The 16957-nt window shown below is 37.4% G+C and overlaps 1 protein-coding gene across 1 annotated transcript; it reads left to right on the top strand.

The window, feature by feature from the left end:
- Nucleotides 1-10749: 10749 nt before the first annotated feature.
- Nucleotides 10750-14522, top strand: LOC107745605 (galanin receptor type 2-like). Its single transcript, XM_016559509.1, has 2 exons — nt 10750-11093; nt 13760-14522. Exons 1-2 carry the CDS (start codon nt 10750-10752, stop codon nt 14520-14522), a joined length of 1107 nt encoding a protein of 368 aa, XP_016414995.1.
- Nucleotides 14523-16957: the final 2435 nt, after the last annotated feature.

Genomic DNA, 16957 nt, shown 5'->3' with positions numbered 1-16957 from the left:
TGCTGTACCACGGCTGCTGTACCACCGCTGAGCGGCCAGGTCACCGACTCGGCTCCTCAGCGAAAACCTGGTATGCATTGCACCGGCTGCCTTTTTATGCTCACGCTGTGATCAGCGGCAGCTGGATGCAATAATCGCATGCCAATGTGCATTGGCTCGTTTAGTTACACTCAAAGTAGATTGGTCTCCCGAAGCGAGATCCCAATTCGTCAATCTCCGACGTGACGTCTCCGTTCCCTCCTTCAGGGAACGAGGGTTACAACCGAGACGTTTCATGCCATTGTTCTTGATGAAATCCTTACAGGAAGGCAGCTGTCTCTTTAGAGCAGATGCTGCTATATATAGAGCACTGTTCTTTTTTTTTATCAATCTCTCAGAAGGAGATGAAACCTACTGGAGAAAATACTCAGTGAGTCATGAAGTCCTGAGGGATGTCAAGGATGCACTATGTGGAGTGTAGTCTGAGTTGATGTTTTTTTTTCTTCTTCTCAAAATTTGTTAAGTCGGAAATCAAGTGCCAATTTGTTTAGCCCATAAATCACTGTACAATACATACATACACATATTATGATCTGCACAAACTATGATCATTCTTTCAGCAAGTTAATCAATATTCAAGTTAATATAGTTTTGAAAATGCAAGACTATCTCGCAGTACAAAATATGAATGAATAGGCTATAATGTGCTGTTATTTTGCACTCCTACTGTGGTTACAAACCTTTAAACCACAGCACACAAAGCACAACAGTAATTAGCCTAATTGCTAATTGTTAGCCATGATGAAACAGTGATCTTAGTTCGGTGAAGTGTTTAAAAAGAACTAGCTTTAGAATTCTCAGTATGCAGACAGTTTCTGAAGGCATATGCATATTCAATTTATGGCTAACATACAGTGCTACATAAAACCAAACTAAAATACCAAAAGTCTGAAGGTTATTTTATAATTTTATATTCATATAATGTTTTATATTTAATAATTGATTTTATATTTTTTATGAATCCAGTGGTTCTAAAGTCATAATTTCGTAACATTACTTCTGCGACAAAATGATGGATTGAACTTCATTCACAATAACATTCAGCCATGTGCTGCAAGCCTCCAACACATCAGTGTACTGTTAGTATCATTGATATAGTTTTTGTTAATAGAATAAATTAGATTTTTTTAAATATATTTTCTGTATTCATTTAAATTTTAGTTAAAGATTTTTGTGTTTTAGTCATTTTTATTTATTTCAAATATGTTTGTATAGATTTTGTAAGTTTTATTTTTGTTTTATTACTTGAACTTAGACTAAGCAAAAATGACAAATGTTGCCTTGGCAACTATCTGAAATAAAATAAGTTTACATTTTTATATTTTCTATATTTTAACTCACACAGTCAGTTAATGATTATTTTTTTATTTTATAGTTTTAGTTAACAATAATAAACCTGGTAATAAACCTGATCTCAATAAGGTGTGAAAAGAAATGCTACGACACTAGAATCTGAATCACATTAAAAACCAGGATTCAAAACACTTCTTCCCCCAGGCAATATGCATTATAAACAGAAAGAAAATAAGCTTCTCATACATTCAGATTTTGATTGATTTTTTTTTCTGTGCATTAATGCATTCCACTTTGCTATAGTGCACACTCTCCTGCTGTTTTCACCACGATAACATGATCTTTCTTTTGAATATTATACATACATTTTTTCCCTCCACATTATTTCATTCACACAAGCTATATTGTTCATTATGATACCCTCAAGGCATTGCCTGGCCTCTAGCATAGCTTGCACAATATCAATTTTATGCATCTGTCAATGCTTTGTTTACATAATTTTCAGCTCACTACATTGCCTTACTGCCTGCATTTTCCACACACACCTACTGTTATTTGTACAAACAGACTGTTGTTGTTTTTTGCAGTCAAGCAAGTCTATAAAACAACAACATCCCAATTCACACACATCCACACATGGCAAATAAATAATCTTCAATTTCAATCTCACACTTTCAGTCAATGAACATCCTATGAAACCAACCTGATGGCACATCTGTTAGGTGTATCTGAAATGACACACAGCCTAGTATTTTTATGTAAGCTTCAAGCCCTCTCAAGCGGTGTGATTTTTTTTCACAGTGACGCACATACATTGAATCACTAAACGGAGGCTTATCACATTGCTCTGTATGAGCGTATTCACCCAGCCCATGCACACTGACACACATGTATATCAGACACTTCTTGTAATTTGAAGCATCAAATGACATATTGTTATTGTGTATGTGTCAGATTGATTCCTCAATGACAAAAATAAAGGCTAGTGACAACAGTAATGCTCAAAACTGAATTATAATGCAGCTGTGTCACGATTATCTCTCTCAATCTCTCACTGATGAAGATGACAAAAGATAAAAGACATTTAAATGAAAAAAAAACAGACATTGCACACACACACACACAAAAATAATGATTAAAAGCCTAAAAAGTGAAGTAGACTCAAATCAGATTTGTGCTTGTGTATCATTAGTGTGCGTGAAGCATGATCGTTTGCTCTTTTGCATTGCATAAATTATGGTATTGATTATATTTAACAAGGGACAGGAATGATGGTTTAGTAAGAATGAGTAAGCTTGTTGACCATTATGCCACAGACGTGATCTTATTCTGCAGTTATTATGCAATCAATGTGTTTGCTACACACTGACAGGTCTTGCGGTGCAGATAAATAGCTGTTTAGAGAAGCTTTACGCTGTGAAAATGACTGGATGTAAAGGAGCTTATTGCACAACGTTTGCAGAATATTATCTCACTAGATGTAAGAGCTGGAGGAAGGGAGTTGTCTGTCGGTTTCTAACCTCTGAACCCAGACAGCGGTCCAGTGAGCAGACACAAGGACATGCTGCCTAATTAAGCCAGTCATTTACTGACTCGAGGTACGGAGAGCAATTAGCCAATGAATGGGGTTCTATTCTCTGCAAGTTCGAAATGTCACAATCATTATCTCTGTCGTTATAAGCCACAAAGCAGTACAAGAAGCAGCTGAATGTAGTTTAGAGTGCATTTGTTAAAAAACTTGGGTGTCTGTGTGAAGAGAGAAGCTTTGATTTCCTGTCATTGAACATCACAGGGATGCAACAGTAATGGTCTCGTATTGGAACAGACTGTACACAGTAGCCGACATCAAAGACTATAGATATACAAAGACGGTTCACTTCTATTACTTATGAATGGGAGAAACTGCAACGCCAATATGGTGGAATATGCACCGCCTTCTAAGTGAAAGAGCCAATCGCTGATTAGTAAAGTCATTGCATCACTGCAGCTGCCGTTATAATCTCCGGTTCCCATAGAAACCTGACGCTCTTATGACTGTACATGCGCATTGACTGGTCTAGTCTGAAAAATAAGCCTTTTTAACTCTATTTGAGCATAAGGAACAACATTTATGGGGCATTTAATTTCAGATTTTGTTGCTGATTTGAAATATGTATGAGTGATATCCACTGTCGCTGACTAAAAACACTGTTAAAAATAGACTAATAGATTCTCAAGCATACTACATTGTTGTCTGACACCTGAGCAGAAAGTGTATTTAATGTAAACTGTCGGTTACCAAATTGTGAGTTAAAGAGTGTAAATGTGAGACGCAACTCTGAGAAATGGAAATGGGCAAAGGGCTTTGAGGCACATTTTTAAACGTTAAACTTCGGCATGTATACACAAGAAGCTGAAAAGCAGTGAGATGCAACACAATGGTCAAAAACATCCATCAAGCGCATGTTTAAGAAGAAAAATAATGAAAAGGCAGTGCAACCACGAAAAACAAAATCTGTTTTGTGAATCGTCGTAAAGGTGCTATCACCAAAAAAAAAGAAGGATTCATTGTCTGTTGTCAATACTCATCAAACAGTCTCACAGAAAAGATGCTTGCAATTCCATCAGCTTTCTGTTGGTCATTGCAGCAAATTCGTGTGATCAGCTGTTCCAATTGAAATGACTACCATTTGCAGGCTACAGTGGCAAAACTCCTGCAGTGGATTGAGTGGAGCAGAGCAGGTATTTTCAGTTCATTCCTGGGAGTGTGTCGCAGATCACAGCTGTTTTCTGCACTGCTTCAGCAGCGACACTCCTCAAGAGCTTCACAGCGCACACAAAAAATAACAGAGCGCCACCTACAGTTTAATTCATGAACAAATTACTTTTATAACCTAGAAGTGTGTTTTCATAATGAATAGTTCACAGTGACTTACAAGTTATCGGTTTGAATCCATCTGTCAAATCCTTCACTGAATGAACTGAATCTGACAGAACAGCTAATGAATCAAGATTTGACTCACTCAGTGACCTGCAAGATCCAGGCTGTGCCACAGAGAAAGTAAATGCAATGAAACTGATAAATAGGCCTAGCTAATGTAATACAAAACCTCTGAAATTCTATATCAGGCTGGTGATTTACAGCTATGCTACACTTTAAATTTGGTTTCTTCAAAGCATTTGCCAGTCGGTTTAATTTAACCATTCTATGTGCAACATGGCCTTAATGCTCAGACCTCTGTGCTATTACAATGCACGCTATTGAGTCTGCCACTGTTGAAAATAAAGGCAGACTCTTAAAGTGAGCTGAATACTTTGTGTCTAGTGAGGATCAAGGTCCAACATCAACCTGTGGACCTCTTAATTCAAATGCTTCTGGGCAGGCTTGTCTTTGATTCATGCTAGTCAAGGAAACATGCATTATTTATATTATTTTTTATTACTGCCTGTCATTCTCCGGTCACCTTTAATCAGCTTTGTGTTTTCAAAACCTATTTTAAAAAATTGACTGTACTGGACCGTAACTGCAAAACTGCCAGATTGAAAACATCACTCTTCATACATGACTTTTACATGGTTGATGTTCTCTTGTAGTGTTTAGTGATAAATATTCCAACCATCTGGCTGATGGACGTTTTGTCACTTCTCCTCCCACGCTGTCCACCCTTTTAAGAATATCCAAATGACATGATTAAGCAAACAAACTGTGCTAAAATGCATGCAGCCATTTAAAAAGCAGTTTTGTCAGGGTTGCTCAGTGTAAGATGAGATGAGTGCTAGTGAAGCGTGGTTTCTTTGTCCACCCATTTATTCTGCTATAACTGGTTGCCATTATGGTAATGGTTTTAGACAGAATGAAGAAGATGAATAATGCACAAAAAAGAAAGAAAGAAAAGAAAAAGAAAAAAAACATTCAAATGTCAAAAACATTATTATAAATATTTAATAGCAAATAAAGCCATGAATATGAACTATAGCAAGGAAGGTCTTGATCTTTCTGTGTTGCATTGACAAATATTCTTTTGAAAAAGAAAGTTTTACTACTCATACTTGCAAGCCAGCTTAAACAGATGTGACCAATTACTCAGATCCAAGAAAATCTCTCTTCAAAGGAAAAACGGAAATGAAGATGGTCACGTTTATTTATTCTATATTGGGAAAAATACATATACTTATAAATATAGACAAAGAAATGGGTGACAATAACACCCAGTGACACTGCTTTTTTAAAAACTATTAGAGATAATTTTAGGATAATTTATGATCTAGAGACTCACACTAGTTGGCCCAGATTTTGCTGCTTGTGTTGCCATGACGACAAGGGAAAATTCTCAGAATGTGCTATGAATTTAATTTGATTGTGCTGTGTTTAAATATTTTAACTTTGGACAAGATGTATGGATTAGAAAACAGAAAACGGACTTAAACGTGCGGTGTATAATCCCAATAGGTTTCAGTTTTTCAGCAACTGAAGAAACTGTGCTGAAATGACTAGAGTTGACCTACACTTGACTTCCACGACAGAGCTTTTGAAAACTCTTAGGCTGCAGTCTGAGATGGGCAGACATTCATATTGAGGCCAGCAGATATCAGTAGTGGAGTGTGCTAATAATCCAGATGCTGTACTTTCTTTAGCTTTTTTCAACAAAATCCATTTTGCACTACAGTAGTGGCACAGCAACTTTATCTGAAGTGTTATTTAGACGCATTTACACAGACTGTTTGATGCAACTCAGAGGAGGTATGAATGCTTTTACATTGCAGTTACAATAGCATAAATAATGTTATGAGATTAATGTTTTAAATATAATATACACTTTGAATATAAAAATCTGAAATTATTGTAAAAAATTGAATAATACTTTAGATATGAAAGTAAACCTGCCTGTAGTTGGCAGCAAGTCTCACAAATCGAACTTTGCAATATTAAAAAAGTCGTGATGCGCAGATCAATCACCATTTACAAGGTGAAACAGTCCAAAACAGCTAGAAACAAATAGAATGGATTTTGATGTGAGAGGATAAAAGGAGATCAACTTTTTCAATGGAGGATATTATTATTATTATTTATTATAGATTATGGAGTCATATATTGGTCAGAATATGGATTCAAGTTAAAATGCCTTGATGATGGATTTGTTTCTTACAGATTTTCATTTCACAAGATGTTAACTGATGGACTGGAGTCGTGTGGATTACTTATTAATTATTATGACGTTTTTATCAGCTGTTCGAACTTTCTCATTCTGACGGCACCCATTCACTGCAGAGGATTCATTGGTGAGCAAGAGATGCTAAATTTCTCCAAATCTTTTCCCATGAAGAAACAAACTCATCTACATCTTGGATGGCCTGAGGGCAAGTAACCCGAATTGTTGTATAAAAATCAATATCACATTTGCAATGGTGCTGATATTTGTGAAAACAACACCATTACCTTAAATTTTGGAAGTTTATTCATTAATTTTGGTGGTAAGTGCCATTTGGAAAATACCTAAATGGCAGAAGTGACATATTCAGCAGCTCCTAATTTAGCTCCACAAATGGACCATACAATTACATATGCATTCATAACTTGCTATTAGGACACAGTGGTCACACAAGAACAGAGGATTTCAATGTTTCAGTTCATTTCCACAAATGGACCACATAGCCTTCCACTCTTTATCTCAGTGGCAACTTATATTACAAATTCCCCATTATGAATAACAAATACACATACAGTGCACAGACAAGAGACAACATAAAAATATCATGCATCCTGCCTTTCAGCCTACTTGAAGAATAAGCATTTAGAAATCAATAATATAAATGAAAGTAAGAAAAAGACAGACGGCATGAAATTAGGCATTAGGCATTCGGCTGGATCTCACACTGCACAACAATAGCACAATCATTCAGAGGCCCTAACTGTAATGATGCTCTTTGTATTCAAGCCCCGTCTGCTTGAGGGATCCATTCCCATAGTCTTCATCAAAGTGGCAGTGTTCCCCAGTGACCAACTCTAGAATCTTCTAGAATTTTTATCACAGCAATTCAAAACTCCCAAGTGAAGAACTGAAAATAACAATAAGGACACCTTTACCATAAAGAAATACAGTATACGTCAATAAAAACACAAACATCATACTGAATTCTTATTAGTGATGATTAACTGTTTTATTGAAGCCTCTCTCTTAGTAATATGAACTCTGTACCTGTCATGCTGTACTTTTAAACCAGCATGACAGCTGCAAGAATGTGCAGAATTTAAAGTAAAAATCTGTCAGTGCTGACACGTGTATAAAACAGTGTGGTTTGTTCTAAAAATGGCTGTAGGTGAAAATGAAAACCTTAGGTTCAACCATTTTGAAAGAAATGGTTTTAATACAAATTAATGCGTCTGTATAAATCAGACAAAAATGCATCAATTGTGTCACTGTCAAGTACTGTGACCTGATCTGGTCATAGGTTGTGCATGACAGAAGAACGGGTGGCATCCCATTTGGATGTGGCTACATGATTTCATCTGATTTGAGGTGCTTGAACATTAGCGGGGAAATCCTAGAGTGACAGGCCTCTGAGAGGACGTCATTATAGTCTGTGTGGATTGAGTTACTGTACTGCTGAAATGGGTTTTGTACTTTTCCATCACCAAGTGGGGAAAAAATCCTCATTTGGGTATAGAAATGGAGAATGTGGAAGTAATATCATGTAAGAAGACAGAAACCATTCTATGTGCACTATATTGTAAAGTAGCACAAGTTGTGTGGTCTGAGCTGTGCATTATTCATAGATGAATTTCAAAGGCAGTACTGTGTTGTATTACGCAGTTGTGACCCGAAAGACCCTTTTGCAAACGAAAAGCAAGCACACAGTAAATATAATTCCTCTTCGTCTTCATCTTCCTCTGAGGACAACTGATGGATACACAACTATTACAAAGGGTGAAAATATTCACTGATGCTCAAGAAGGAACCACAATGCATTAAGAGCTGGGGGTGTAAACTTTTGAACAGGGTGATCATGAGTGATTTTTTGCTCATTTTGTTTGCCTTTCAGGAGCTATGGAAGATACTTAAATGTTTCAGAGAAGACAAAATATGTACAATATAGCCTGATCATCCTGTTCAAAAAGTATGTGTTTGGCTATTCTTGTGACTGATGAAAATGTGAAAAACGAGATATGAAGTCACTTTTGATTTCAGATTTGAGACAAATGTCCCCTTAGGGAATTTTTTCTTGGGCTTAGTGTATGCTCCAAGGACATAAATATATACATAAATAAATAAATAAATTGCATGTGTCTCACATAAACAGTGTCATACAGGAGAGCAGAACCTGTAGACAGGCGTCATATTACACAGTTGAAAGGACACTATTATTGCACAAGTATTCACAATGTAAAATGTGCTGCAGCGCAATTTCCCAAAACAATAACTGTGATATTTGTGAAGAAGCAACAGAAACAGTTTTGCAGAAATGCCTTCCTTCTGTCATATTATCATGAGCAATGATGCCTTGAAGGTGTATTGATTTGGTCATAGTGCGTATCCAATTGAAAAAAATGCTGTAAACGGATTGCAGTTGAAGTCTCATCTCTTGGGAAATATATTCCAATACATTTCTAAATTATGACGTGACGTGACATGTGGCCAAGTATGGTTACCCATACTCGGAATTAGTGCTCTGCATTTAACCCATCCTAAGTGCACACACACAGCAGTGAACACACACACACCGTGAACACACACCCGGAGCAGTGGGCAGCCATTTATGCTGCGGCGCCCGGGGAGCAGTTGGGGGTTCGGTGCCTTGCTCAAGGGCACCTCAGTCGTGGTATTGAAGGTGGGAGAGAGCACTGTACATTCACTCCCCCCCACCTACAATCCCTGCCGGTCTGAGACTCGAACCCACAACCTTTGGGTTATGAGTCCAACTCTCTAACCATTAGGCCACGACTTATGCTTCTAAAAGGAAAATTGCCCATGTGCAAAACGTGATGCAAAAAGAAAATACCATCTGACCACGAAGGCCTCATTCTGATTAATTTACCAGGTTAATATTCTAGATTTGTGCGTGTGCGTATCAGGTTCAGCATTAGTAACGCACATGAAAAGATCTTTGTAGGAATGTACGTGCTGAAAGAAACACCGCACGTTCTCTCTCTCTTGCAGTGAAGTGTGAGCCTTTACCACGATGTGGAGGAGGAACCTTCTTTTGTGAGGGGGAGTGAGGGAGGGAATGCATAGAGAAACGGAGAAGCGGAATTAGAGGAGATGAGGGCTGTTCAAGTACTGTTACATTCTGCAAGCACCACTAGCTTGCCTGGACCCCAGAAGCTTCTCAGTATTACAATGAATCTAAATCGTGGATATTCAGTCATTGTTCATCCCATAAGCTGGTAAGTAAAAGCAACTGATTGAAATTCTCATACTGTCATCAGATTCTAGGATGTTATGTTGGCTCTCTGGCTTTTACAGTTAGTACAGATTGACATTTTCCATAACATCTCAAGAATGATGTTTAATATGTATGTATGTATGTATATTTCTATGATGACCTTGGATAACTTATCTTTATTTATGTAAATATATCTTTAGTCTGCAAAATGCATTTATATCATGCATATTTTACATGTAATGCATCTGTTACGTTGTTTCTTTCTTTAATGTGTCTGTATACTCTATTTAGTATGCTTTATTTAGAATATATATACATGCTGCATTTTGCATGCTTCCTTTACAACATTTTCCAATATATTTTGATGTTATTTTTATGTCTTTGTTAGAATTAGTCTCTTTTGAAATCTTAGTTCTGAGATGCTTTTATTTGGATCAAGAGTTCATGCAAGTTTGACTTAATTTTAAATGGCAAATGAGTTTGAAAGGGGGTTAGAGAGACTTGTGGTGCTGTGTGAGGAGGTTCGGTGTGCCATTTGTCAAGTGACCAAACGGATGCACTCCGTGACTGTAACCAAAGGGATTAGTTTAACAGCCCTGCTTCTTGAAGGACACTTCATGTTATATTCACTGGCAGCTAGTTAGCTGGCTTCACATGAAGGACAGTCAAGTGTGTTTACAAAGGGAATTGTTCAAAGAAGCCAAAACAAAGAAAGATATGCCAAAAGCCAGAAAAGCGAAAACATTTGTCCTGCCAGCACCGACTTAAGTGGTGTCTCTGTCTCTCAAAGCTTTATCACATATGCTTGTGTAGTATGAATCAACCTAATCCCCGAAATTATTTCTACAAAAGAGTCTGTACAGTCTGATCAATAAGGCTGTAGCTTAATTCACTGATGGGGGATTCAGAGCTGATATGCTTCAGAGCCTTTAAAAAGCACTGGCAGTTTTCAAGTCATTTCTGAAAACACCTCTATGTTAAGAGAGTAAGATGACAAAAGAGAGGCTTTTAAAGCTACTGTTTAGAAATAATTGATTGCTTCTGAGATTACTTCCCATGGGACACTGGAACGCCTCCGAGAGCTACCAGCTCAACCCAGCCAGTGTCATTGTGTCTGTGGTCTTCTCGCTCATCTTCCTCCTGGGGACCATTGGGAATAGTCTGGTACTGGCTGTGCTCCTCAGAAGTGGGCAGGTTGGGTACAACACCACCAATCTGTTCATCCTCAACCTCAGCGTAGCAGATTTCTTCTTCATCATCTTCTGTGTGCCTTTCCAAGCAACCATCTACTCCCTGGAGGGTTGGGTTTTCGGGTCCTTCATGTGCAAGGTGGTTCACTTCTTCATCAACCTCACCATGTATGCTAGCAGTTTCACCCTGGCCGCGGTGTCTGTGGATAGGTGGGTTTCTTCAGCTATAGGATTTTTTTTTTTTTTTAGAAAAACCCTCTTAAAACACTTTTCACACTATCACTGGTTTATTTCCTTTAATTAATATCATGTCCATGTGTACAGTGTATATATGCATACATCACTGGAAAAATTGTCATTGTTTTAATTTCAGTGATGTTTTGTGTTTAATGGCATTCTATGATGGAAGTGCATGGTGGTGGAGGAAATTACATTTATGTATGTATGTATGTATTTATTTATTTATTTCATTTTTTTAAAAATAAAACTGCCAATTCCTTTGTCTTGTAAAGGCTAATTTCATAGCTAACATTTTATGAAACCTCATAAACACAATAAAAGGGATCCTATTATGCTTTTTCACTTTTTGAATTTTAGTCAGTGTGTAGTGTGTATGTTTGGGCATAAAAAAGATCTACAACGTTACAAACTGGAAATTCGAATGGTTGGGGGGTGGGGAGGGGCGAGGTTGTGGTTAGATCGCTTGGTTGAGTGCATCAGACGAGACGATGACGAAGAAGAAGTGCTGCTGCAGAGTTAGTGCATCAGAGAAAATGAAGAAGAAGAAGAACTGCTGTAGCGACAAGTTTTCGCCATGTCGAAGAAATGCAGTTTTTTTTTCATAAATTGCTGACAGTACAATACTGGACAATGATGTACTCTGCAGAATTTACAGTTCAATCATGAGACTATTGTATAAATAAATTCAACTGTATAACAGTTTCACTGCAATTCATGTTATAATGTTAGAATTAAATAAAGCACAATAAACATAATGCATTGCACTTATCTGTACATAGTAAATGGACTTATTTTTAAGCGGTTGTTGACATTGTATCTAAAACGTGATTTAGCAAAAAAAAAAAAGTTTAAAAACCAACAACAATAATGTTACCACTCTAATATGTCTTGCAATATCCGTGCGTGCAAAGGTTCTGCGCGATCCTCTTGTTCAATATTCTCTGGGTCTGAATCCGGCTCAAATTGATATGGCAATATTGACGCCATCGTTAACTATACCTGAGCAGACTTAACTTGCTGATTTGGTAAGGGGCGTGGCAGTACTGAAACACCGTCTAAGCTGTTCGCCAATCACAACGCACTGGGAAAGCTAACCAATTACAACACATTTTGTTTTTCGGAAGGCGGGCCTTCATCAAACCCGGAACTAATCGAGCCGATTGTGCCAGGCTGGGGAGAAAGGTATTGTAATAATGTAAATTATGTGAAAAATAATGCGTTTTTTCGAAACACCAAGCATGAGAGCATGTTCTAGTACACCCCCAAATCAAAATCAAGACTTTGTAAAAGAGCATAATAGGACCCCTTTAATATTTTCACACTTTGTGCATAATTTGAAAAATTGTTTGGAAATGACACAATAATATTCTGTTCTCAGGTGATATTTGCCTTTATTTATTTATTTGTTTTTGTCACATCTCATATTTCATCTTCACTGTTTTCAGACTTGATAAACAAGTACACTAACTTCTGAAAAAAAAGTGCAAAATGTATTAGGTGCAAAATTTCCCAGTGCAGATAATGTGACACCTATGGGAGAATAATTAAAATTTTCACACAATAGACATAGAAATGGTTTATCTTTATTTCATTCTTTGTTTAGAATATGATTTTGAACACATAATAATTCATATTTTTATGCATGATTTTCAAAGTATAAAATGATAAGACATGATCTCAGACAAGGGTAAAACACTAAAATGTATATATAAAAGGAATATAAAAGTAGCACAAGCAAATGAAGAATGGTTTAATGTGATATTCATATAACAATCAGAAGTAAATTAAAATCTATTAGTTCTAATAAATGTTGTCAACCCTTGGGACATAAAAGTTAAAGATCTTTAAAGACAACCAGGGCATGCTGATTATAATATTAATCCTATCAAGTAAACTTAACTCTAGGCATAATAACATCATGAAATGGATCGCCTGAACACAAGGAAGTCTTGCAAATTGCATTGGCAAAGGTTGGTGTTTAACTGCAAAAACGTCAGTGGACTTATCGCCAAAGACCCACTTCACTAATAAAACAACTCCAAAAACCTGCAGCCCATTATTCCTGTCTTCACAATGAAACAGTGAAAAAAGAAGCTTTAGTATCACCCACCCGTATCCACTTACTGGTGTGTTAGCTAAAATTATGTAACATTAAGGTCGAACTAAAGCACCAGTGACGAGTGGGACTTCAGAGCTGACCCGGAGACAGCTGAATGGGAGAGCCAGCCAGCCTTTTTGCTGAAATAATGGCATAAATGTAACAAGGCCACCTATATGTGCCAGTATAATATGTTACTCTCAGCCTGAGCAACAGACCCACTGCCCTCCATCCACCCTGAAAGTGTTTACCTTTCGAAAAAAACATGTTAATTTGACAGTTTCCTGCTCTGTGAAAAATGGTCCAGGGCTCAGCGGAGGCTGAGAACCCCCATTGGCAATTACCTCACCTTTAGGTAGAAAACAACTTGTGCACTGAAACACACTGGCTATATTGATCATATGGCGTTTCGGGTCAAACTCAATTTCAAAAAGCACCACTCAGCTTCTGATGAACATTTCCTGTGGTTCTTTTTATACATGGCTGAAGAGCCAATTTTTCACAGCTCCATTTGATCGGTGGGTTTCTTCTTTTGCAGGTATCTGGCCATCCGTTACCCTCTGCGCTCCAGAGAATTGAGAACGCCGTGTAATGCCATAGTCGCGATGGTGGTCATCTGGGGCCTGTCGCTTGTTTTCGCCGGGCCTTATTTGAGTTACTACGACCTCATTGATTTCGAAAACAGCAATGTGTGCGTGCCAGGGTGGGAAGAGCATAACCGGAAGGTTCTGGACACCTGCACCTTTGTTTTTGGCTATGTTATTCCTGTGCTCATCGTGAGCTTGTCCTACACACGCACCATCAAGTACCTGTGGACCGCGGTGGATCCTCTCGATGGGATGTCGGAGTCGAAGCGAGCCAAGCGCAAGGTCACCAAGATGATCATCATAGTCACAGTGCTCTTTTGCATCTGCTGGCTACCATACCACGTGGTCATTTTGTGCTACCTCTATGGAGATTTTCCCTTCAATCAGACCACCTACGCCTTCAGGCTGCTGTCCCACTGTATGGCCTACGCCAACTCTTGCCTCAACCCTATCGTTTACGCCCTGGTGTCCAAACACTTTCGCAAGGGCTTCAAGAAGGTCTTCAGCTGCATCCTCAGCAAAAAGGGACGAAATAAGGTGCACGTGGTCCATGTTGCCAACACCGTCCCTGGCTTCGAAGCGGGATCCACTGAAGTGTCTCAAATGAACGAAGAGAATGCCAGACAGAATGAGAACGAAATGGTCAACCGCCCACTCGCAAAGCCGCAGGACACCACTATGACTATAACATTACCCTTCCAGAATCAGCCATGAAAATAAAGCACACGGCTAATGCTGCCTTACAGAAGCCTTATTAAAAAACTCAAACAGAGCCGGAGGATTTCAGCAGCTTTGATCGACATCACCACAGTTTTGCATTGACTGAATGAGCACAAAAGAGTCCGTTGTTATTTAAGATTCAAATCGCTGAGCAAATTGAAAACGTACATTCAATTTGGCTCTCGTACATGCTTAGTTGTTTTGGTTCCAATGCTAAATTATGTCTTATTTACGACCTCCTCTTTCTTTTTTCAGCAGCTTTTTTCAGTCTGTTTGTTTTCTATTGATGTATTACCCTCTGAGCATGTTTCAATTTAATGCTATGATGACTATTCTCCTGTGAAAATTTGTTACCAATTATTGTGCGTAACACACTATAATATCTGAAGAGCCCTTTGTCTTTATGTGAGCAAAGCTGTGATTTCCTACTGTGCTTGCAGCTTTGAAGAGGACTCTTTGATTATGCTCCTCAGCTTCGCTTAACAAAAAATATGCTTACGTTAAGTACTGTATGTTCTTGCTTTTACATCCATTTCTAAGCTCTGGTATTCCCTGCTGTTTTAGAAAGTCTTGAAATTATTTAAATGGTGAGTTTTATATAAATTACTACATTGCAAAAGCCCTAAAAACAGGGTTATACAGAAAATATCAGATTGCAGACAACCAACAGTTTGCTACATATGGTTCTTGTGCTGTCTTAAAGGAATATATTGGATTCAGTACAAGTTAAGCTCAATCAATAGCAATGGTGATATAACGTTTATAAAAAAATATGTTGAACTATGCCTCCTTTTCTTAAAAAAAGAGCAAAAACCTGGGTTACAGTGAGGCGCCTATACAGTTGAAGTAAATGGAGCCAATAATGGGGACGTATATATTAAAATAAATGGCAATAGTACAGCCACAAGACATTTTCAATATGATTTTAGTTGAGAGGAAATGCTTACTAACCTTTTCTGTGTAAAGTTATATCCATTTTTACAACATGACATCTAAAACCCTAAAACAACCATAAAATGGGAGCAAAAATGAACCGTAAAAAGGGTGAGAACAACTTTACAGTTCAAATAACACAGACGTTTTAACAGAATAGTTAATGTAACACTTATATGAAGTTGTAACATTTGAGCCGTTAAAGCCTCGAAAATTGGCCCCATTCACTTCATTTGGAAATGTCTTGCCAAAAGAGAGAGAGAGAAAAGAAAAAGATATGACAAAATTATTTTGTGATAATCAAAACAAACGCTGCAGATTAGCCAAACGTGTACAGAACCTGGAATATTTCTTTATCTGTCTTCAGTTCATTCATTATGTATAATGTCCTGTAGCTATATACCAAGTGCTATGTTGGAAGTTTTGAATTGGATGTTGACAGTGAATTTCAATTAAAAAAGTGCACTGATATTCCTCTTGGACCAGTATGATATTTTAATATATGCAAATAAATGACCCCAGTGCATTTAGCAGTAGTCTGAGTAACCTTGAACCACCCTTTGGGGGATGTTTCGTACTAGATCAAAACTGTATTTTCTCCTGGAGGCTCAAATAAGAGAGCTGCAGTATTAAGTGAAAATTAAAGTTTAATGTCTTCCACTGAAAAACAACTTGAAGCCAAAGGAATGGGGGAAGTACTGACACATGCACCACAAAAGACAATCAGTTGAGATGCAATTCTGAAGTTATTACAACAAGAAAAAACAAGGTGAAAACAAATCATTTAATTTTGTTTCTTAGCTTTTAGAGGCAATCTTTAAAATCATCCTCCATCTTATTCAAGGCAGACTTTTTAAACTTCATAAATGTAGCGAATCAGCTCATGGGGAAATATGAATAATTAATCATAACTAGTTATAATTAATTATAAATATTTAGATCCGCTGTAGATATTTACTTGACCTCTCAGGGTCAACTGTCTGTCAATTCTAAGAACGTTAATTTCCTGGTTAAGGGAAATAACTTTCTTACTGTACAACTCTACACAGAGCCTGCAGCATAAATCTGCATGATTAGGGACGCCAGTTATGAGTAAACAATGAACAACGTCAAGTGTGATACAAATAAATGACTTTATTAACTACATAAACACTTAAACTAGTCCAACATACTACATAAACACTTAAACTAGTCTAACATACTACATAAACAATTAAACTGGTCTAACATACACATAAACACACACACACACACACAATACACATAAACACTTAAACTGGTCTAACATACACATAAACACTTAAACTGGTCTAACATACACATAAACACTTAAACTGGTCTAACATACACATAAACACTTAAACTGGTCTAACATACACATAAACACTTAAACTGGTCTAACATACACATAAACACTTAAACTGGTCTAACATACACATACACACACACACACACACACACGCATACAGTTGGTATAGGAAAGGGTTAAAGCTTAA

Source organism: Sinocyclocheilus rhinocerous, unplaced genomic scaffold (genome assembly GCF_001515625.1).
Source record: "Sinocyclocheilus rhinocerous isolate Xijiao unplaced genomic scaffold, SAMN03320098_v1.1 scaffold1912, whole genome shotgun sequence".
NCBI lineage: Eukaryota > Metazoa > Chordata > Actinopteri > Cypriniformes > Cyprinidae > Sinocyclocheilus > Sinocyclocheilus rhinocerous.
The sequence above is the reverse complement of the archived record's forward strand: the minus strand, read 5'-3'. Positions and strand labels throughout refer to the sequence as shown.

Coding starts and splice junctions, on each gene's coding strand:
- LOC107745605 (XM_016559509.1), top strand. CDS start 10,750: ATGGGACACTGGAACGCCTCCGAGAGCTACCAGCTCAACCCAGCCAGT. Junction 11,094..13,759: donor GCCGCGGTGTCTGTGGATAG/GTGGGTTTCTTC, acceptor CTTCTTTTGCAG/GTATCTGGCCATCCGTTACC.